General features: G+C 45.8%; 1 protein-coding gene across 1 annotated transcript in view; it reads right to left on the bottom strand.

Annotated features, from left to right (window-relative positions):
• Positions 1-24,207, bottom strand: part of poln (polymerase (DNA directed) nu) — a gene marked incomplete at its 5' end in the record, with an annotated part of 150,756 nt that overhangs the window by 17,021 nt on the left and 109,528 nt on the right. The window contains 3 exons of the mRNA XM_056300215.1: positions 227-358; positions 12,274-12,356; positions 16,452-16,563. Coding sequence (XP_056156190.1) covers positions 227-358; positions 12,274-12,356; positions 16,452-16,563 — 327 coding nt within the window. The remainder of the gene's footprint in view (positions 1-226; positions 359-12,273; positions 12,357-16,451; positions 16,564-24,207) is intronic.

Below are 24,207 nucleotides of genomic sequence, written 5' to 3'. Positions count from 1 at the left end.
CAATGTTTGTAATCCTAATTGTAACCATTCAGCATGGAAATAAACATTTTTACTGGATCCCTGGAAAAATAGTTCTCAATACTGACCACTTCTGGAAACCAAAAAAATATCAGAATGGTAGAACACATACACACACACACACACACACACACACACACACACACACACACACACACACACACACACACACACACACACACACACACACACACACACACACACACACCTTGCTTGTGGCACTGCTGGATGGTCCTCTGGATGAAGGCGTGGACCTCCCTGTATGTCTGCAGGAAGCTGTCCTGGAACTGGCTGGCCTGCTCCGCACTCACCCCCAAAATCACAGACAGACGCTTTCGGCCTGAGGACAAGGACACTCCCAGCATTACTCTAAACACGACATCACCTCATTTACAGTAACAACGCTCTAAGGGTCTAACAAGGTCTAACAAGGTCTTAGATACTTACTGAAATAATAACCGCTTAATTGCTACACCTTCCACACGTGCATTTCTCTACTGGTTTTATTGTCCTTTACTTTACTGTTCAACCAGCTCTGGCCATTTCATCCTCTGCACATTTATCGTTTAATTTCTTTTCATAAATTTTCCTTTCATCCTAATCACTGTTAAAATATTCTATTTTTATCATTTCACATTATAGATTGCTTTCAATTCTCTCCTTTTGATTGTACTTGTATTTTTTCCTGCTTGGGATTGTTTTAAGTTGCTTATTTCCAAAGCATATTGTTTTGGGCTGCATTTCATTAATGAAAGATGCTATTTTAATATCTTACTTAGCATCTGCAACAAAATGTATGGCCTGAAGAAATGGCCTACACAGTGGACTACTTCGGTACCGATTCCACTTCCAAAGAAAGGAAACTTGAAATTATGCAGCAACTACAGAACCGTTGGTGTAATCAGCCACGCGAGCAAGGTAATGCTCAAGCTCATTCTCAGGGGAATCACACCAAAAGTTCAGAACAAGCTGGCTTCAGGTCTGGAAGAAGCACAACCGAGCAAATCTTCAATTTGTGGGTTCTTTGTGTAAAACTTATAAAACATCAACGAGAAGTCCATGACAACTTTATTGATTTTAAGAAAGCATTCGACAGAGTGTGGTAACAGGCTCTATGGAAAATCATGAGAAAACATAACATCAATGAACACCTTGTCCAAGTTATCCAAGCTCTTTATAAATATAAAGATTCGAAAGGGCAGTGCTAGTGGACATCACACTCAGTGGCTGGTTCACTACAACAGTAGGAGTGAGACAAGGTTGTTTACTGTCACCGTGCTTTTTCAATGTATTCCTTGAAGAGATCGTCACCAAAGCTATGGAGGGTTTTGAACCAACTCACAATCGGTGGAAGAAAAATCACCAACCTTCGCTCTGTAGACAACATAGATCTCATCGCCAGCAACAGGGAAGAACTAGCTGAAATAACCAGAAGACTGGACAAGGCGGCTAAGGACATGGGTATGTTGATCAGTACTCAAAAAAGTAAAATCATGACAACAAAAGATCACCCGAGGAGGGAGACTGAAGAGATTGAAGATTAGAACACGGAAATCATTGTTGGCAGCGAAAAAATTGAGGAAGTCATGTCTTTCAAATATCTTGGATCTGTGATTAACGAAGACGGAAGATCGGAAAAAGAAATTAGGAGCAGAATCGCCATCGCAACAAGCACAATAACCAAGCTCAACATGAGCTGGAAAGATAAAAAACTTGGAATGAAGTCAAAAATGCAACTGCTCCGCATCATCATAATATCAACTCTTCTGTATGGTGGAGAATCCTGGACCCTAACAAAAGCTATGGAGAAAAAAATACAAGGCTTTGAACTTAGAGCAAATAGAAGAATGCTGCAAATCCCATACATAGTGCACGTCACCAACACTGAAGTGCTGAACAGAGTTAAGGAAGCTATGGGTCACCATGATAGTTTATTGACAATGGTAAAAAAAGGAAATTAAACTGGTTTGGGCATGTTTGCTGAATGGAAAGGACACTTGCAAAGGACATCCTGCAAGGCCTGGTAGAAGGGACTAGGAAGAGAGGGAGACTGAGAAAAACCTGGGTAAACAACATCAGAGAATGGCTACAGATGGGTGTAGTGGAGGCAGACAGAGCTGCGGTGGATAAGGAACAGGGGAAGAGACTTGTTGAGGCATCAGCTGTGCTCCTACGACCTCCACAGATTACAGAACTAAATGATGATATGAATAAAGTTTATTGCGGAGGTCTTGGTGGACAGAACACTCTAGTAAGCTTTTGGCTACAAATAAAATGATGTCATCAGTGATTTCATCACATAACTGATAAATCCGTGCCCTAGTAATGGCTGACGTGCTTCACGGGAAAAAAAAAAGGTTTCCTGCCTGAAAGGAAACCGTTTTTGAATATTGGGATATGCGATGGGATTTTCTGGTTAAAGTTGAAGCTGTAATTGATGAAGCCCAGTTTGTGTACCAATACAAGGATGGAGAGCCGCCATACGGGAGGCTGAACTGAGGGCAGCACAGGCCAGAGGTTGGAAAAAGGACAATGGGCTCAATGGAGGGAGAGACGGAAGATAAAGGAAGAGCAGGGCATGACTGCAAGGTCTGTGTGTATGAGAGTGTGTGTGTGTGTGTGTGTGTGTGAAGGGATAAGGGAAAGAACTCAGCAGTCCCCCTGTGTGTGTGTGTATATGTGTGTGTGTGTGTGGGTGTGTATATGTGTGTGTAAGTGTGTGTGTATGTATGTGTATGTATGTGTGTGTGTGTGTGTGTGTGTGTGTGTGTGTGTGAAGGGATAATGGCAAGAACTCCGCAGTCCCCTGTATGTGTGTGTGTGTGTGTGTGTGTGTGTGTGTGTGTGAATGTGCACACACCTCTGTATGTGTTTACATGCATGTGTGTTGCACACCATCATCTGCAGTGTATCGTGTGTGTCTGCAGCACGGAGTGTGTTACATTCACTGTGAGTATCAGCCTGTGGTCTGGATTTAAAGAGAGAGGAGAAAAGAAAGCTGTAGATGGAGGAGTGTGGAGGGAAAGCTAATGGGTACCACATGGGTCCTCTGCGTGCATGTGTGTGTGACAGAGAGAGAGAGAGAGAGAGAGAGAGAGAGAGAGAGAGAGAGAGAGAGAGAGAGAGCGAGAGAGCGAGAGAGAGAGAGAGAGAGAGAGAGAGAGAGAGCTCTGAGGCTTGTGTGTTAATGTGCGGTTGACGATGAGTAATGTTTTACCAGACAGCCGGGGAGCCAGAAGAGGAGGCTGGCTGGGAAGATACAGAGTCCTGCAGAGAAAAACCCATAAAGCCCCCAATCTGTACCAGCCTGGAGCTCTACCACCTGCCCCCCCCCCCCCACCACACACACACACAGATCTACGGCTACCCATAAAATTAAGCAATTGGCCTTGAGAAGCTGTGCTTTGCAGCGGTATCAAACAGCCGAGCGGTGCCGTTAGGTGTAGCAGGAATAACAACTAATTGTTATCAATATGTAACTGTTCCAGTAAACAATGTTAACAGTAAGTATCGAACCAATAAACCAGACAGGACGAGCAGTTAAAGAAACCACAACACAGAGGTCCTGCACAGCACATGTAGGTCTGTGTGTCACGGCGAGACTCTCGCAGGACGGAGCGGCAGTTTAACAAGACACGGGTCACAGCACTGGTTCATTCCACTATGAAAACACAACTTCATCGTGGAATGACTCACAATATGCTCCCCTGGTAAACTGGTTTACATGCCCACCAACTTGTCTAGAAAGGAAAACTAGTCTACTACTGAAGCATCCGGGTCGAACTCGGTACTTGTGTGACTCTGGTCCTGACAGACTTCTACATCCGGGTCGAACTGGGTATTGTGTGACTCTGGTCCTGATAGACTTCTACATCCGGGTCGAACTTGGTACTTGTGTAACTCTGGTCCTGACAGACTTCTACATCCGGGTCGAACTCGGTACTTGTGTGACTCTGGTCCTGACAGACTTCTACATCCGGGTCGAACTCGGTACTTGTGTGACTCTGGTCCTGACAGACTTCTACATGCCTTTTGTTGCCTCACAGCTCAGAGCAGCAGCAAATGTCAGAACATTCTGGATGCCGGCCGAGAGCGGCGGCTGAGGACGGTGGACTGTATGAGTGTTGGCATGGCTGTCTGTGCGGTGGGGGCACGGTGGCTGGCTGTCACATCCACACACTGACAGACAGACAGCTCACTGACAGGACAGCACCAAGGGCCTGCTGGAAACATGGCTGGTGTGTGTGTGTATATGTGTGTGTGTGTGTGTGTGTGTGCGCGTGTGTGTGTTAGGGAGCAGACTAGAGCCATGTGTAGAGATGTTTGAGCCAGTGTGTGTGCATGTGTGTGTGCGTGTGTGTATGTGTGTGTGCATGTGTATGTTAGGGAGCAGACTAGAGCGATGTGTAGAGACATTTGAGCCAGTGTGTGTGTGTGTGTGTGTGTGTGTGTGTGTGTGTTAGGGAGCAGACTAGAGCGATGTGTAGAGACATTTGAGCCAGTGTGTGTGTGTGTGTGTGTGTGTGTGTGTGTGTGTTTGGGAGCAGACTAGAGCGATGTGTAGAGATGTTTGAGCCAGTGTGTGTGTGTATGTGCATGCGTGTGTTAGGGAGCAGACTAGAGCAATGTGTAGAGATGTTTGAGCCAGTGTGTGTGTGTGTGTGTGTGTGTGTGTGTGCGTGCGTGTGTTAGGGAGCAGACTAGAGCGATGTGTAGAGATGTTTGAGCCAGTGTGTGTGTGTGTGTGTGTGTGTGTGCGTGCGTGTGTTAGGGAGCAGACTAGAGCGATGTGTAGAGATGTTTGAGCCAGTGTGTGTGTGTGTGCATGCGTGTGTTAGGGAGCAGACTAGAGCGATGTGTAGAGATGTTTGAGCCAGTGTGTGTGTGTGTGTGTGTGTGTGTGTGTGTGTGTGCATGCGTGCGTGTGTGTGTGTGTGTTTGGGAGCACACTAAAGTGATTGTGTAGAGATGTTTGAGCCAGTGTGTGTGTGCGTGTGTGTGTGTTAGGAAGCAGACTAGAGCGATGTGTAGAGATGTTTGAGCCAGTGTGTGTGTGTGTGTGTGTGTATGTTAGAGAGCAGACTAGAACGATGTGTAGAGATGTTTGAGCCAGTGTGTGTGTGTGTGTGTGTTAGGGAGCAGACTAGAGTGACGTGTAGAAACGTTTGAGCCAGTGTGTGTGTGTGTGTATGTTAGAGAGCAGACTAGAACGATGTGTAGAGATGTTTGAGCCTGTGTGTGTGTGTGTGTGTGTGTGTTAGGGAGCAGACTAGAGTGACGTGTAGAGACGTTTGAGCCAGTGTGTGTGTGTGTGTGTGTGTGTGTGTGTGTGTTAGGGAGCAGACTAGAGTGACGTGTAGAGACGTTTGAGCCAGTGTGTGTGTGCGTGTGTGTTAGGGAGCAGACTAGAGTGATGTGAATAAATGAATGAATGAATGAATGGATTCAGTCAAACATCATCATACATCTTTACATCAGTCCATTTCACACAACAAAACTCAATCAATCAATGACGAAAAAGGAACAGGCTGAAGTCCAAGGCTTATTGCTGTCTGTCCTATACAGTCCTCAAGTTACCTGGAATATCAGTTACAATAGGAAGGGAAAAAGAAGAATCCATCCATCCATTATCCAAACTGCTTATCCTGCTCAGGGCCGCGGGGCTGCTGCAGCCCATCCCAGCAGTCATTGGGCGGCAGGTGGGGAGACACCCTGGACAGGCCGCCAGGCCATCACAGGGCTCACACAGACACACACACACACACACACACACACACACACACACACACCTAGGGACAATTTAGTATGGCTGATTCACCTGACCTACATGTCTTTGGACTGTGGGAGGAAACCCACGCAGACACGGGGAGAACATGCAAACGCCACACAGAGGACAACCCCCAAGGTTGGACTACCCCGGGGCTCGAACCCAGGACCTTCTTGCTGTGAGGAGACCGCGCTAACCACCGCACCACCCCGTCAAACATATGTGTGTATAAACACAAACGACTCTTTAACAGAAAATATTCCCCGGACATACCGAGTGAGGCATGTCTCTGGTAACGAGTTTTCTTTTTTAATATTGGTTATATGGGAAGAATACAGACCTCTCCCTCTCACACACACACACACACTCATATATAACTATTACTCCTTTCTCATTCACCATTTTTCTCTATTTCTCCACAACCAAACATTCACCACTCAGTCTCCTGTTTTACTCCTGCGTTCATATACGTATGTGTTCATGTGTGTTCATATACGTATGTGTTCATATGTGTTCATATATGTGTTCATATAGTACGTATGTGTGTTCAGATATGTGTTCATATATGTTCATGTGTTCATAAGTGCGTTCATATATGTGTTCATGTGTGTTCATATATGCATGTTCATATATGTGTTCATATATGCATGTCCATATATGCATGTTCATATAGGCATGCTCATATATGTGTTCATATGTGTGTTCATATATGCGTGCTCATATATGTGTGTTCATATATGTGTGTTCATATATGCGTGCTCATATATATGTGTTCATATATGTGTGTTCATATATGTGTGCTCGTATATATGTGTTCATATATGTGTGTTCATATATGTGTGCTCGTATATATGTGTTCATATATGTGTGTTCATATATGCATGTTCATATATGCGTGCTCGTATATATGTGTTCATATATGCATGTTCATATATGCGTGCTCGTATATATGTGTTCATATATGTGTGTTCATATATGTGTGCATCTGGGTATTTGTGTTTCCATGACCGTGCACCCCCCTCCTCTCCCCTGATTATTGTTCAAAGCAGAAAGCGTCCTCTTGATATTCCGTCTCCACAGCAACCTGTCTCTCCATAAGGAGCTGTCTTCCATCCCCCACCCCGTGCCTTCTCTCTCTCTCTCAGCTCCTTGTCTTGCTCGTCCCCTTCCCCCCATATTGCTCACCTCTCCTCTTCACCACCCTCTTTCTGCACCATTTGCTGGCATTCTTTTTTGTGTGTGCATTTTTTCTCCCCAATTGTACTTAGCCAATTACCCCACTCTTCTGAGCCGTCCTGGTCGCTGCTCCACCCCCTCTGCTGATCCGGGGAGGGGTGCAGACTACCACATGCCTCCTCCGATACATGTGGAGTCGCCAGCCGCTTCTTTTCACCTGATAGTGAGGAGTTTCGCCAGGGGGACGCAGTGCGAGGGAGGATCACGCTATTCCCACCCAGCCCCCCCCCCCGGAACAGGAGCCCTGACCGACCAGAGGAGGCGCTAGTGCAGCGACCAGGACACATACCCACATCCGACTTCCCACCCACAGACACGGCCAGCTGTGTCTGTAGGGACGCCCGAACAAGCCGGAGTTAACACGGGGATTCGAACCGGCGATCCCCATGTTGGTAGTCAACGGAATAGACCCCCACGCCACCCGGATGCTGGAGTTCTTCTACATCTGTTCTTCCCCCTCCTCAATTTTCACACTTGCTTCCTTCATCATCTCTCTGAGCACATGCTATGCACATGTGGCTATCCGGCCCTGCTGATTATTGAGTCTTAGATCTGTGCTACAGTTGTAGCACAGATCACACAATGTGATCAGATCACACAATGTGATCAGATCACACACTGGTCCCTCTGGGAGTTGTATGCAGAAGTGATACCCATGTGCTGGTGGGCACCATTGTGGTAAAAAAACACACACACACACACACACACACACACACACACACACTGGGTAAGAATTCACCGTGTGTGTGTGTGTGTGTTTATTCACACGTATAAAGTCTGCGTTAACAGCGATGCTGCTATTAAAACACATGGTGGAAGAGTCCATCAGCTGATCTTGTTGATTTGTTCAATACCGCTCGTTCTTACATTCAACACACAACTATATGTGAACCTGACAGGTATACTTGTGTTGTACAGAGGGTGAACGCGTGTGAATATTCGACTCTGCAGTCAACAAACCCGGAAATGGTCCCACGTGAAAAGCTGGATTAAGTTAACAAACACGGGAGAGACTGATGGCGAAGACGGGGTCAGCTCTACACCACGAGCACCCAGACGGTGCTGGTAGATGTACCACAAGCTCCCATGTAGAGTCAGTATTACAGTCAGTACTAGTCATCAACACTCGGTTATGACTGAACTCCTTCATGTCAGTATCCTTATCTTTTATACTGTCCTGTAATAACCTGCTACGCCCTGGACTGGCGGTGGTGTGAACAGCCAGACAAAACAAAAAGATTTACAAATTCAGCCCCTGCTGTGAAGCAGTGAGTGCTGGTACAGGACTGGTCTGTGCATCATATATATATGTGTTACGGGTAATGTGAAAAAACGGTTAATGTGCAAACTACCCGGTTAATGTGCAGATTACCCAACTTACCCGCCAGAACGGGTTATCTGCACATTAACCGGGTAGTCTGCACACTACCCGCTTGGGCGGTTAATGTGGATAGAACGAACCACATTATCCACATAAATATTAGATATTTAAATCAGCAATAGGCCTTCGGCCTAATGACTCATGAAGTGAGGCCATCTGAGGAATCACAAGTTGTGGTAAATGAAAGAACAGACGTTGGCGATATCATTCTGTCTTTAGATCAACGTTTCCCCCCACTTGTATAACGAGGCTATTAGCATCAAAGAACACAAACATGAGCCCTCCTCCTCGCTCTCTATCTGATCCCTGATATGAATGAATAGCCTACACATTTGACAAGGGTGAAAAGAAATATCAGTCTCGGCCAGCTCCCATCAGGCTGCTATAGCCTACTCTCACCGGAGACATGCGTCATTCAACCAATCCCAAACGGCAATCACTCCGTGGACAGACTGGTAAATAACACTTTATGGAAGAGGGGTACTGGCGGGGAAAATACTAAGACTAGATGATATGAAAACAGAACCAAATCCGTTTTATAAGCCCAGTATGTAGGAGCAGAAGCAGCGAAAAAATATGTCAACATGCAATTCCTGTCTGCCAATCAGGCAAGACAAATGAATGAACAGAAGAGACCTTTCAGATGCACTTTTACACAACCACCAAAAAAAGCCAAAAATGTGCCCGTTCCCCTCCCTCGCCTGGCTAATATAGCCTAGTAGCATACATATTTCATCGATCACATCCTCTAACCGAGAATATGGGAGGGAGCAAACAGATTGTTGTGTTCTTTGATGCTAATAGCCTCGTTAGACAAGTGGGGGGAAACGTTGATCTAAAGACAGAATGATATCGCCAACGTCTGTTCTTTCATTTACCACAACTTGTGATTCCTCAGATGGCCTCACTTCATATCAAAATATTGTAAAAAGATGACTTGCAGGTTCGTTCCATCCACATTAACCATCCAAACGGGTGGTGTGCAGACTACCCGGTTAATGTGGATAATGTGGTTCATTCTATCCACATTAACCGCCCAAGAGGGTAGTGTGCAGACTACCTGCCAGAACGGGTTATCTGCACATTAACCGGGTAGTTTGCACATTAACGTTTTTTTCACATTACCCGTAACATATATACACACACACACACACACACACACACACACACACACACACACACACTATACTAGTGTCTGCAAGTTTAACCAGGTTAGAATTCAGACTTGTGGTGATGTGTGTATACCCGTGTGGGTGAAATATAAGAACATTTCTACTATCACATGATCATGAAAACTGTATTCAAGACTTTTAAGACCTCGGCTTTAGATAATATGATTCAAGACTTGAGGACTTTCTCGGGGGCTGCAGAGATCCTGTCTTACAGCAGAGGAGCTTGACACCACGAGCCACCGGGGCCATTGAAAACAGATGCAGCTCTGCATGAGACTCTAATGAAGTTAATGGTAGTAAAATCTGACAAAGTATGCAGGCAATCCATGTAACTTGTCTGCCAACAATCACAAACACACACGCACACGCGCACACACACACACGAACACGGCACACAAAACATACATACAAACACACACACACATATTAAATATTACTTAATAAACCAGACTTACACGTACATCTCTCTCTCTCTCACACACACACACACACACGCACACACGCACGCACACACACACACACTTGGGCTGTGACTAACCAGCGGACCATGATTTGATTTCCTACAGTGTTTACAGATACTAAAGACCTTTGCCAATAACCAGTAAATCTTTTGCTGACAGGCCTAATTGACCTACATACCATATTCACCGACACACAACAACCACACACATGCACACTGATTTCCCACTCAAGACATGCATTCCAAGCAGTGTTCAATTTGTAAAGGTGTCATGGGAACAGAATTTGTTAAAGGCCACCAGTAGTTACCAGCCAAACATATCAGCAATCTGTGTGTACATGTTCTTATTTGAGTGTGTGCAGGTGTGTCATAAATGACTCATAAACAACAGACACGCTACTTTGTGGGCGACAAGGACATATACATTCACCGTTCCTGCCTCTCTCTCTCTCTCTCTCTCTCTCTCTCTCTCTCTCTCTCTCTTTCTCTATTCTTATCTAATAGTGGGAAGATGGCGGCACGGATTCCCATTTGCAGCGGCCTCACCCAGTACCGTCCATGCAGTGTCTTTGTCCACGTCTGCATCTAAGTTTGTTTCGTCTTGATGGCTGGGAGAGCTGGTGCTGGATCGGCTGGGGGAGCCTTGTCTGCTGCGTCCTGTGGGCCCAGGGACCACAGCCCTGCTTGGAGCTGCACCCGAACAGTAAACACCGAGGGCGGTCTGACAGGATGTGCAAGCAGGGCAGGCTAAGCTAACTGCTAGCCCATGCAGACCGACAGTTCTGATAACATCGAGGACGGTCTGGCGGTGGCCTTGCCTGGCGTTTTTGGTGTCGTCGTGTGGAGTTCGGGGAGGTGTGTCGAGGGTGTCTGGCTGGGAGGGCTGGCGTTGGATCAGCTGGGGAGCTTGGTCTGCTGTGTCTGGTGGGCCCAGGGACCACGGCCCTGCCGGAGCTGCACCCAAGGAGGAAACACCGAGGGCGGTCTGATGGGACGCGGCAGTGGGGCAGGCTAAGCTACCTGCTAGCCCATGCAGACCGGCAGTTCCAACAGTCATCTGGCGGGAGTTCACTCTCTGGACAGTGGAATTTTTGGATTGTGTTGCACTGAGTTGACTGTTGTTAACTGTTTGTGTGTGTTTTTTTTTGTTGCTTTGTTCTCTCTGTTTTTGTGTGGTATTGGTGGTGTTGTTTTTGGGAAATTTTGGATGTCTGTTTTTGTCTTTTGTGTCGCACTGCTGTGGGCTGGGGGAAACAGAATTTTGTTTCTTTTGTGCACTTGCGTACACAAAAGAAATGACAATGAATTGTTCCCATTACCGGGCCTTCATTGGTCGACTGCTACAGTCTCCTTTCAAAGAGGACTTGATCAGCAGCGCACAAAAATGAGCAAAATGGCAAACTAGTGAATGAGAGCACAACAGGGTGACGGCAACAATCTGGGCTGGAGTGCACCTTAAGCCCCCTCTGCCCCTCCTTGCTCTTACCCATCACTCTCCACCGTTTATTCTAATATAAAAAGAAAAAACTACCCCAGAAAAATGACAACCCTGCATGCTCTGTGTTTGCGTCCTCGTTTTCCTCCCTCTAAGTTCCATCACTGCTGCTAGTGTGTTTTACCGTCTTCACAACATGGATCGCTAAACAATATTAAGACCCACCAAGTCATCATTTTGTGACTGCGCTGACCCATTATTGCAGGCTAAGTGATGTCAGTCAGCACAGTTTACTGACTGATGAATGGTGTGTGATTGCTTTTAGACTGCTAGGGGATGTTTTCATCTCGGGGGAAGAAGGAGTGATTATGGGAGGGATCCGGACTCCCCTGATTTCTGCCAGTGACAGGACGCTCTAATCATAAGATTCATGTTAGGAACAGAGCTAGGGACGGGGTCAGTCCAAGGTAAACATGTCAAATTTTGATCGGAGGACAGCTGTCACCTGAAGAAATTGGGACATGCAAGGGATCGTGCGTGTCCAAGGGAGCGTCCTGGTCACGGAAAACAAGCTGAGTGTAAGAGGGTTCAAGCCTGTGGCCAAGTGGGTTACAGGATGGTTGTATCTAACCTTCAGCCTGCCCTGCTGCCCTGATGGGTTTCTCTCCCTCCCTGTCATCTATCAATCATGACCATCTGGTCTGTGTTTCGTCCCAGGTGTCCCCCACTGACGATGTCCAGTGAATGGGCTATCCTGTTCATGTCTTTGTGTGTACGTGTGTGAGACTCTGTGAGTTTACTGACCTGCCCCATACACAACAGAGTAAACAACGCGTTTGGCATGTTCCCTGTCTTCTGGAGTCACTTCTCCTTCATTTATCCCCTTCCTGGAGAGATGGAGAGAACATGAGAATGAGAGAGAGACAGACAGACGGAGAGAGAGAGAGAGAGAGAGAGAGAGAGAGAGAGAGAGAGAGAGAGAGAGAGAGAGAGAGAGAGAGAGAGACAGAGAGAGACAGAGAGAGAGAATAGCAATGAAACGAGACTGGAGGTGGGCAGATAAGGGAACCAAAAGATGAGGGTAGATGGAGAAGGAGTCAGGAAAAGGACAGCAAGAAAGAGAGACAGAGTGAGAGGGAGACACAGAGACAGAGACAGAAAGAGAGAGACAGATAGTCCAGTTATGTAACATGTCTGAGACGGCCGTAGTGTCTGAGCACCAGACAGGATGACAAGTCTGCAAAGTGGCACTCCTGCAGGGGCTGAGCGGGCACTGCCACCGCACATCAGTGTCCAGCCAGCCTGATGCACACACAGACGGACACACACAGACACATGGACTGGCACACGGACAGACAGCCACACACACAGACAAACATAAGCACATAATCACTCACACAAATTTTTATTCCAAGTTTAATCCCTTCAGCATTTTAAAATGTCCAAAATCTTATGGCTCTAGAAACAGAATTAGAAACATCACTTTTTGAATCTAAAATTTTCCATAAGAAGAATCTGAATCATTGGTTTGTGCACATGGGACACGTAAACCTAACACAAAATTAAAAATAAATAAAATGAGAAGTAAAAATATAATATGTACTATAATTATAAATTATATGTATATAAATATATATAATTTATATGATATCAATATTAATAAATGATTGAAGTGACAAAATATATAATAAATAAATAATTAAATAACACAATAATACATAATAAATATATATATATATATTATATATAATAAATATATATATTGTGGGAGTGCAGGAATGAGGAGACGGAGAGATAGAATCGAGTCAATTCCGTTTACTCGTCACACAAAACGACACCGATACAGCACAATCTCTCCTGACAACCAGCTAACCGCTAGGGTGCTGTAAACATGGCTCCACCCAGAGTGCCTACGTCAGCACTCTGAATGTCTGCCTTAAAGGAACAGCAGCCCCTGGTGAATCTACCCTCAATTATGTATCACCACAATATAATATATAAATAAAATATAATATACAATAGAAAAAGATTATGAAGCCTATATAGACATCTAGAAAGATAACTTGTGAGTTCTCTGTATGTAAAAAGAAAAGTCTAGCCTTCATACATAAGGTTTTTCTTGTGGAGGTTTTCCTCATTCGGGTCTAGTGTCCAAGGACAGAGGGTGTTGTATGCCGTATATTGTTGTATGTTGTTGTATATTATACTGATCATAAAGCCCTTCAGGACTACCTTGTGATTCTGGGCTAATCAAATAAACTTGACTTATATTCAATCTCTTCAAATATCTATGAAGCATTTTGAAAGTAGCCTGGCAAGTTTACACAACCAAAGCGATGGGGAGGGGATAGTATCGACATGCATTTGTACATGTCTGTACAGCTGGTGTGGGGCTGGATAAAAACACAGACCACAACTGACTAATGAGTAATGGTAGTGGGTGCTGGGTGCCAGCAGTGGAGGGTGGAGTAATATCAGTGGTGGTGAAGTTGGCTGTGGGAGTAGGAAAATGAGAAGGGACTGAGAAGTGTTGATGGGTAGAAAGAAGGAACCTGGGGAGTGTGTGCCATGTTTGTGTTGGTTTAGGCTAGCGGTGGCTAACCATGTGCCATGGAGACTTCCACACCAGGTGATTTCACTGATACATTCTTCCTCTTTGGTTGAAGGGTTGCCAGTCAGTGAAATCACCCGGTGTGGAGTCCGGCTGGAATGAAAACCTGCACACACGTGGCTCTCCATGGCACACAGTTAGCCACCCCTAGTTTAGGGGAGGTACAGAGATGCTGGCAGTTGCCTGGGTGCAATCTCAAAAAATATGGACATGAATATATTTGCCGTTACTCAGCTTCCTTACCTCTTCTCTCTCTCTCTCACACACACACACACACACATACTCCCACACATAAAGGGGTGGAGTGGTCTTGTAGCAGTAATCTGATGGACATCAACTGGTGATGGCTCAATGCAAACTCCATCATTGTAAACAACAATAATAATTTGTCAAGTGTATGGTGATATTAAATCATACTTTACTTTATGGTAGAAAATCTGTCAGAATAATAACATGATCTATGTATCACTGAAACAGTGAATTAACAGAAAATAAAGAACAGCAGAACTTGAGCTTGCCGGCTCAGCTCCTCCTTGGCAGAGGGTATTTGTCATATTGAGAGTGCTTAGCTCCCCCTGCTGGGCAGGCATAAATCCAATGGGGAATATTGCACTGCAGGCTTTTAAACCTTACAGCAGTCTGACTGCTTGACAGCGCAGGGTAAGTACACCAACGCGCTGTACTCCACTGGGCTAAGACAGCTCAACACGTTTTTCAGTCTCCCATCTGTTGTCCGCTGACCTCTCTCCGTGGCGGCGTGTGTCAGTGAGGGTCAAGAGCGCCGACCGAGAGTGTGAGATGAGTCTGTACCGGTGAAGGAGCGCACAAGAGGGAGATGGCTGAGGAGTGAGGCGGGAAGGGAGGAAAGAATGGGAGGGTGAAAAAGGACAGAGAAGGGAGAAAGACGGGACAATGAGACAGACGAGAGGGAACCACTGAACGGCCGAGGAAAAGAAAGACGAGAGCGCAAGCGGAAGCCGAATGCAAACATGGAGGCGAGAGAAACGGAGGGAAAAGGAGGGAAATGGGTAAAAGAAAACGAGTAACCCGTGCAGAGGTGATAGTATGGGGGTGTATGACCAGATGGGGTGTTTAGAGGGAAGGAGAAAGAGGAAGTGCTGCAGGGGAGAAGGCAGATGTCACAGAGATATAGAGCTACACTGCGTAATCCCTGCAGAACTGCTGCTATGGGATGGGCCAACAGCTAATGCGTTTAATGGAGGAAAGGAGAAACAAGAGAGAATGAGAGAGAGGGAACAAACAGTGTGGCAACAGTTAATATGGTTTATGGGAGCAGGTAATATGTTTAACCAGCCACCTGAGCCACGTGCCAGATTTAGATGGATGGTTGGAATAATGGGCTGCTATGACAGTGTTAACACACACACACACACACACGCACACACCGAGAAAGAGAGACAAGCAGACAAACACGGAACGAGAGTGAGGCGAGTGCAGACGTACACAAACAGGCAGCAACGCAATCACCAGAACGAGCGGCCCGAGGGTGTCCTGACAAAAAAATAAAGGGAGAGGGGAGGAGAGAGAGGGGGGGGGGGCAGTTGGCATGGTAGTCATGGCAACAAGGCTTCCAGCATTTGAAGGGCTGCTGCTGGTAGTCTGGAGAGAAAACGAAGGAGAAAGACTGGAACAGTGAGAGAGAGAAACGCCTGGTCCACACACTCGCGGGGGTTTTGAAAACGCAGGTTGTTTCTGTGTGCTGTGTTCTTTTGTCCACATGTGACATGTGTTGTGTTCTTTTGTCCACATGTGTCGTATGTTCTGGGTCACTGAAAACGAACCGTTTGGAAAAGTCCTTCCAGAGTGACTGTTTACAGTGTTTTCAGTGTTGACGTGTAGACGGGGAGAACAGAGTTTTCTGCTTGTCGTTGGCTTTTTTTCAGGCTTCTGATTGGCCGACATTGCCTCAGCGTTATATCGCCACCTGTTGGCTCGGCATGCGCTTGACAGCGCATTCATGATGTTGAGTAGCATGTGTTTCTGCATTTTCATTTGCACTGAGATTTTTTATAAACAGTGGTTGTGTGGCCAGGATTTTGTTTTTCTTTGAAGAACGAAGGAGGAAAAACCCCGTTTTCAAAAAGTACCTGTGGACGTGTGGACTAGACAACAGACAGAGCAGGAAGAGACAGAAGAGAATTAGAGGGACACATGGATGTGGAGATAGATATGTGGGGAGAGAGAGAGAACGCAGGACAGAAAAAAACCCCCCATGAAACAAGAGTCATGTCAGCAAGGAGATTTGAGGTCACGCAGGAAGCGAGCCAACATAAGTGTGAGTGTGAGTGTGAGTGTGTGTGTGTGTGTGTGTGTGTGTGTGTAAATTGGCATTCGTGCCTGTGCCACCCACCACTGAGAGGCTAGCATGGTGAAGACATCAGCTTGGGGGTCGGAGAAGATACGGAGCAGCTCAGGGTCAGAGGAGAGGTGGGCCAGCAGACGCAGCTCCACTTGGCAAAAATCTGACACACACACACACACACACACACACACACACACACACACACACACACACACACACACACACACGTTTACAGATACACATAGACACAGATAAGCATCCCATTGTGCAGATATTGCATTGATATTCCTACCATAGCTCCATAGCCCACCTAAATTGCGATCATCCTCACTGTTAATACCGTCATCTTCATCACTGTCATAATCATCATTACTGAGATTTTAAACATTTTTATGATTTTCATCGTCATACTCATAATTCTTTTCCCCTCTTCCGGTGTGGGAAGATGGCTGCGCGAATTCATGTTTCAGGCTGTTTCAGGTGAGGCTGCGAATTCAGCAGCCTCACCCAGTACCGGTGTGGGAAGATGGCGGCACGAACGTGCCTCACCAGTACCATCCATGCAGTGTCTTTGTCCATGTCTGTGTCTAAGTTTGTGTCTTCGTTTGATGGTTGGAGAGCTGGCGCTGGATCGGTTAGGACAGCTTGGGCTGCTGCATCCTGTGGGCCCAGGGACCACAGCCCTTCCTGGAGCTGCACCGGAGGAGGAAACACCAAGGGCGGTCTGACAGGATGCGGAAGTGGGGCAGGCTAAGCTAACTGTTAGCCCATGCAGACGGGCAGTTCCGATAACACTGAGGGTGGTCTGGTGGCGGCCTCGCCTGGCGTTGACTGTGTTTTTGGTGTTATCATGTGGAGTGCGGGGAGGTGTGTCAAGGGTGTCTGGCTGGGAGAGCTGGTGTTAGATTGGCTGGGGGAGCCTGATCTACTGCGTCCAGTGGGCCCAGAGACCACGGCCCTGCCTGGAGCTGAGCCTGAGGAGGAAACACTGAGGGCAGTCTGACAGGACGTGGAAGCGGGCCAGGCTAAGCTAACTGCTAGCCCATGCAGACCGGCAGTTCCGACAGTCATCCTGGCATTCGCTGTCTTGGACAGTGAATTTTAATTTTTTGGATATGTTGGATATAGTATGTGTTTTTGTAGTTTGGATATACTATATATATACACTATATGGACAAAAGCATTGGGACACCTGGCCATTACACCTACTGGAGCTTTTATGACATCCTATTCTAAATCCATAGGCATCAATATGGAGTTGGTACTCCCTTTGTAGCTACAACAGCTTCCACTCTTCTGGGAAGGCTTTCCACAAGATTTTGGAGTGTGTCTGTGGGAATTTTTGCCCATTCATCCAGAAGAGCATTTGTGAGGTCAGGCACTGATGTTGAATAAGACCTGGCTCGCAATCTCCGTTCTAGTTCATCCCAAAGGTGTTCGATGGGGTTGAGGCCAGGGCTCTGTGCAGGCCAGTCAAGTTCTTCCACACCAAACTCACCCAACTATGTCTTAAGGGACCTTGCCTTGTGCACTGGGGCACAGTCATGCTAAAACAGAAAAGCCCCCCCCCCCAAACTGTTTCCACAAAGTTGGAAGCATAGAATTGTCCAAAATGTCTTGGTATGCTGAAGAATTAAGATTTCCCTTCACTGGAACTAAGGGGCCAACCCAACCCTTGAAAAACAACCCCATACCATTATCCCTCCTCCACCAAACTTTACAGTTAGCACAATTCAGTCAGGCAGGTAACGTTCTCCTGGTATCCACCAAACCCATACTCATCCATCGAACTGCCAGACAGGGAAGCGTGATTCGTCACTCCACAGAACACGTTTCCACTGCTCCAGAGTCCAGTGGCAGCGTGCTTTACACCACTCCACCGACGCTTGGCATTGTGCTTGGTGATGTAAGGCTCGCATGCAGCTGCTCGACCATGGAAACCCATTCCATGAAGCTCCCGGCACACAGTTTTTGTGCTGATGTTAATGCCAGAGGAAGTTTGGAGCTCTGCAGTTATTGAGTCAACAAAGCGTTGGCGACTTTCACACACTATGCGCCTCAGCACTCGTTGACCCCGCTGTGTGACTTTACGTGGTCTACCCTTCGTGGCTGAGTTGCTGTTTTTCCTAAACACTTCCACTTTTCAATAATACCGCTTACAGTTGACCGTGGAATATTCAGCAGGGACGAAATTTCATGAACTGACTTATTGCAAAGGTGGCATCCTATGACAATTCCACACTTGAATTCACTGAACTCTTCAGAACGACCCATTCTTTCACAAATGTTTGTAAATGCAGACTGCATGACTAGCTGCTGAATTTTATACACTTGTGACAATGGGTCTGAATGAAACACCTGAATTCAGTGATTAAGAGGTGTGTCCCAATACTTTTGTATATATAGTGTATGTGTTCTTGGATGTGTGTTTTTGTCTTTGTGTTGCAGTGTTGTGGGCTGGGGGAAACGATATTTCATTTCATTGCAGGCGCGCAGGTGCATGAAATGAAATGACAAATAAATGTTCCTGATTGCTGATTCATTTCCAAAAGCAAAACATATGTAAAGAGAAAAAAACGAGATGGTTTATTTGGGAAAGGTTGAATTCAGCATGACTTGATTCTCTAATCAGCTGATTAGAGGATCAAGTCATGCAAGAGGGATGTAATGAGAGGGTCGCTGGCCTTGACCAACACATCGACCCAGACGATACACTTAAATTAACACTCTTCATCCAATGACCGTAAGAACCCGTACATCCAAACCAGCATCCATCATTATGCCAATACCGCCCCTGCTGCAAATGTCACACAGATCAGCAGGATCACCTCGATCAAAGTATGTAGGCATTTCCAAATAAACAGTTTGGGCTCAATATTTTGTTTTGTTTGGCCATGAAAACACTGGTTCCACTCCTTTTTTTTTGTTTTCTAAACACGAACGTGTCAAACGGGTCAGCTGACTCAGATGAAGCGGCAGTGTGTTGGTCACTATGACAACACAGCGGGACTCCGATGTCACAAACACATTAAAGTTGTCTTCTGACTGGCCATGTGAGTAATACTCTCCTTTAAAAGAACAGACTGAAGATGGACGTCATCCAGTGTACGTTTCCAGCACTTTCCACATCACATTGAGACGAGCACAGGCTCGATACCAGTTTGAGACCTACAGTCCTGTGCAAAAGCACCCAAGAATGTTCTCATCTCATTTTTTCTTACATGTTTATTTGTTTGTTTTCTGTATGTGTGTCAGTAGATGTCTGCATAATGTGTCAGTAGAAAAGAGCAAATTCTAGATTGCCAAACATTCATTTTCCCAAAAATTACATGTTGCAGAGACATTTTTTTATTTCTTTGAATAAAGTAACATGTTAAGTAGCAGATCATTTTTCAGATAAAAACTTGATTTACTGGGTGTCTGGGTAGCGTGGCAGTCTATTCTCTTGCCTACCAACACGGGGATCGCCGGTTCGAATCCCTGTGTTACCTCCAGCTTGGTCGGGCTTCCCTACAGACTACGGCCATGTCTGCGGGTGGGAAGCCGGATGTGGGTGTGTGTCCTGGTCGCTGTACTAGCGCCTCCTCTGGTTGGTCGAGGCGCCTGTTCGGGGGGGAGGGGGAACTGGGGGGAATAGTGTGATCCTCCCCTGTGCTACATCCCCCCGGTGAAACTCCTCACTGTCAGGTGAAAAGAAGCAGCCGGTGACGCCACATGTATCGGAGGAGGCATGTGGTAGTCTGCAGCCCTCCCCAAAGGGGAGAAAATGGAAAAAAAATCCACCCCCCCAAAAAAAACAAGAAAAAAAAAAACTTGATTACTTTGTAGGTATATAGCCCAGTCAGGGTTCGAAATACACTGTGACTTTCAGGTGAGCCCTATCGCTACTACACATGTCACATGCACACGCATACATGGACACGCACAATCCTGCGAAAACCATTTTACTGTTATGACATATAGTTAATACTGTCAATAACATGTCACTTCCTACCGATAAAATCTAGCCATGCAGGTAACACAAAGTGACAGAAAAACAATTCACTGTTGCAGTCGTGTTTTTTTTTTTTGAGGGGTTTTCCCCCTTTTTCTCCCCGATTGTATTTGGCCAATTATCCAACTCTTGCGAGCTGCTCCATCCCTCTGCTGATCCAGGGAGGGCTGCAGACTACCACATGCCTCCTCCGATACATGTGGATTCACCAGCCACTTCTTTTCACCTGACAGTGAGCAGTTTCACCAGGGGGACATAGGGCATGGGAGAATCACACTATTCCCCCCAGTTCCCCCTCCCCCTGAACAGGCATCCCCGACCGACCAGAGGAGGTGCTAGTGCAGCGACCAGGACACACACCCACATCCGGCTTCCCACCCGCAGACACGGCCAATTGTGTCTGTAGGGACACCTGACCAAGGTAACACAGCGATTCGAACCTGCGATCCCCGTGTTGGTAGGCAATGGAATGGACCGCCACACTACCCGGACACCACGGTACAATGTTTTTATATCAATCGAACAACAAGAAGAACAAAATAATCAACACAGTGAATCAGCGGTAGTTTGTGCTACAGTTCTGAACAGACCAGACCTAGGTTACATCGCGTGACAACATTGGAACATGTCCACAGCCTCAACTGTTGGTCTTACACAAAACATAGGCTGGCAAGACAACAACCACACTCTAAACACACTCTTGACTTGACTTAAACACAACACTTTAATGCCTACTGCATAGTAAAACATCCTGGAGCAACGTCACTATGATAGTACACCATAATACAGTACCCATCACACTTTTGTTCAATACCTTGCAAAAATAGAATTGAAACACCACAGGCCTAAGTAAAATGACAATCAATACCACACAAGATACAGCATACAGGCTGCAGGTACATATAGCACACATGCCACACATTACCTATATTATAGGCTAGCCTATCCTACATCATGCAAGTCAATCTGATAACAACAGAATACACCAGTTGCATTGCATGATCACATAATCATAACAAAAAACATCAGTAGTAAATAGGACTAGGGCCAGTCCTCACAAACGCACAGCTCAAGCAAGTAATTCCCTGATTCTTACCTTAAACCAGAAGCGACCACAAGGCAACTTGTTAGCTAGCCAACTTGGTGAACAGAAGTTCAAGTGGTGTCGTAAATGTAGTAATTTGACTGTGCTGCCACGCATGGATGGCCACAGCAGGAATAGACACGGCATTATGTTTATTATAGTGGAGAAAAATATTCGGAAATTGAAATATAATTAGTGAATAAACACAACATTGTCCGATTTTTACTATAGACATTTCAGGAACCTTAATATAAAGAAAAATACAAATCTATAATCTGTGACACAAACGTGGACGATGTTTCATAAAGCCCCCTAAATTTCTCAAAGTTGGCTTTCAGGGGCGCTCATGTCCTTTCAAGGGGAGGCGAGCTCCCCTTAGCTCCCCCATAATCTGAACCCAGAGCCCAGTGCATAATTAAACAAAGATAATAAACAGGTAATGAGTTGACTGAACCAAACTGATTAACGGAGACAGAAATTGGCGTAGAAGGAATCAAACTGGGCTCAGGACAACAGAGCTGAAAGGCGAGGGTGTGGCAGACGGTGAACCTTCAAATCATCAATTCTTACACAATGGTAAGAGTGAGCACAACAACAAGACACAAGGTGGTCATCCTGCATCAGCAAGGTCTTTCCCAAGCAGACATTTTGCGGCAGACAAGAGTTTCAAGATGTGCTGTCCAAGCTCCTCTGAGGAAGCACAAAGAAACAGCAAGGATGAGGACCAGAAACATAGTGGTCGGCCACAGAAACTGAGTGCAGCAGGCATGAGATAATTCAAACTGACATCCCTTCGAAATCGGTCCAGCAGAAGTCCAGCAGTGCTATCAGCTCTGAACTCATAGAAACCACTGGAACACAACTACACCCCTCTACAATTCGGAGAAGTCTTGTCAGAAGTGATCTTCACGGAAGAGTTGCTGCCAAAAATCCATTCCTCTGAAGTGGAAACAAAGCCAAGAGACTCACATAAAAACACAAGGATGAGCGTCCAGGTAGTGTGGCGGTCTATTCCATTGCCTACCAACATAGGGATCGCCGGTTCGAATCCCCGTGTTACCTCCGGCTTGGTCGCGCACATAAGCAGGTTCTAATCCATCATGCAATACCATCAGATCAGCCTCAACTTCATTCTGCAGGACAATGACTGGCCAAGGTCATAAGAACTACCTTCAGCAAAAGGAAAGAAAAAGGAGTTCTGCAACAGATAGTGGCCTCCACAGAGCCCTGTTCTCAACATCATGAAGGCTGTCTGGGATTACCTGGAGAGAGAGAGCAAGCAAGACAGCCAAAGTCTGATGAAGAACTGTGGTAACTTCTTCAAGATGCTAGGCACAACCTACCAGCCAATTTTCTTATAAAACTGCATGACAGTGTACGGGGGTCGGCAACCTGCAGCTCTTACACGCCTCCCTTGTGGCTCCCTAACGTTGTCAAAAAATACAAAAAATATAGGCCTATTTTTTTTCTTTCTATCAACGTTGTTGACCTTAAGGTAATTAAAGTTATACTGACACTAGCCATTAGTAAAAAAAAAAATGCAGATCGAATAAAGAAAATATTTAAATGGGCTATTTGTTACATCTACATCCTGGTGCATTTGAGCTGAAATTTGTATACATCCTGGCGCCTTTTAGCCGAAGTGAAGAGAGGTGGCTTGAGTAGCCTATGTATTCACCTATTTATGGATTCAAACTCCAAAAAAAGAAAGATATCGGAAGAAAACCAAGGATTTAATAGTGCGTGGACAGATACGTTTGTTTGCCTTCACCGCCTCTACTGCTGGTTTGCCGGAATGCTTGATCTGTGGCAAAAAGTTAGCAAACAACAAAAAATGTAACGTTGAAAGACATTTCCAGAAGCACACGGCATTTGCTGAAAAATATCCGGCTGGGGAACACAGAAAGAAAGCGGTTTCGGGAACTGCTGTGGAAAGCACAGCAAAGCAAAGGTATTTTCAAGAAATGGATAACATCTCCAAAGTCCACTACTGTTGCTAGTTGCATTGCAGCTCAGGAGATTGTACAACATGGAAAGCCGTTCACAGATGGTGAATAAATGAAAACAACCTTTAGTAAAATATCAGAGCAGCTCTTTTCAGACTTCAAAAACAAATCAGAGATCGTTCAGAAAATTAGAGATATGCCCCTCTCTGCTAAGACAGTCAAAGACAGAGCCCTAAGAATGGCAGCAGACATCACCTGTCAGCAAATTAATGACATTAACTCAGCTCCTGCTTATTCTATTGCCTGCGATGAGACATGCGACATGAATGACATTGAGCAGACGGTGTTGCTATGTAGGTATGTGAACTCTGATGGACCCCAGGAAGAAATCATTGATCTGATACCGATGAAAGGCCAAACACGGGGGGAAGACATTTGTGAGGCTGTCTTGAACTGTTTAAAAGATAAAAAAATAAACACAAGTCACATGGCATCAGTGGGTAGAGATGGGGTACCTAGTATGAGAGGGAAGCAGAAGGGGTTTGTGACTTTACTTCAAAAGTCGTTAGAGCGAAAGCTTCTAACGTTTCACTGCATTTTGCACCAAGAAGCTCTGTGCGCTCAAACATTCCCCCCTGATTGTATAGAAGTGATGAACCTAGTCGTCCAGATTGTGAACAAAATTATTGCAGAAGGCTTAAACCACCATCAATGTTGTGCAATGCTTGATGAGGTTGACAGCGCATATTCGGATCTTCTGCTCCACAACAGAGTCCGGTG

The sequence above is a fragment of the Lampris incognitus genome, chromosome 20 (assembly GCF_029633865.1).
Source record: "Lampris incognitus isolate fLamInc1 chromosome 20, fLamInc1.hap2, whole genome shotgun sequence".
Lineage (NCBI taxonomy): Eukaryota > Metazoa > Chordata > Actinopteri > Lampriformes > Lampridae > Lampris > Lampris incognitus.
This window is presented reverse-complemented; position numbering and strand designations above follow the sequence as displayed.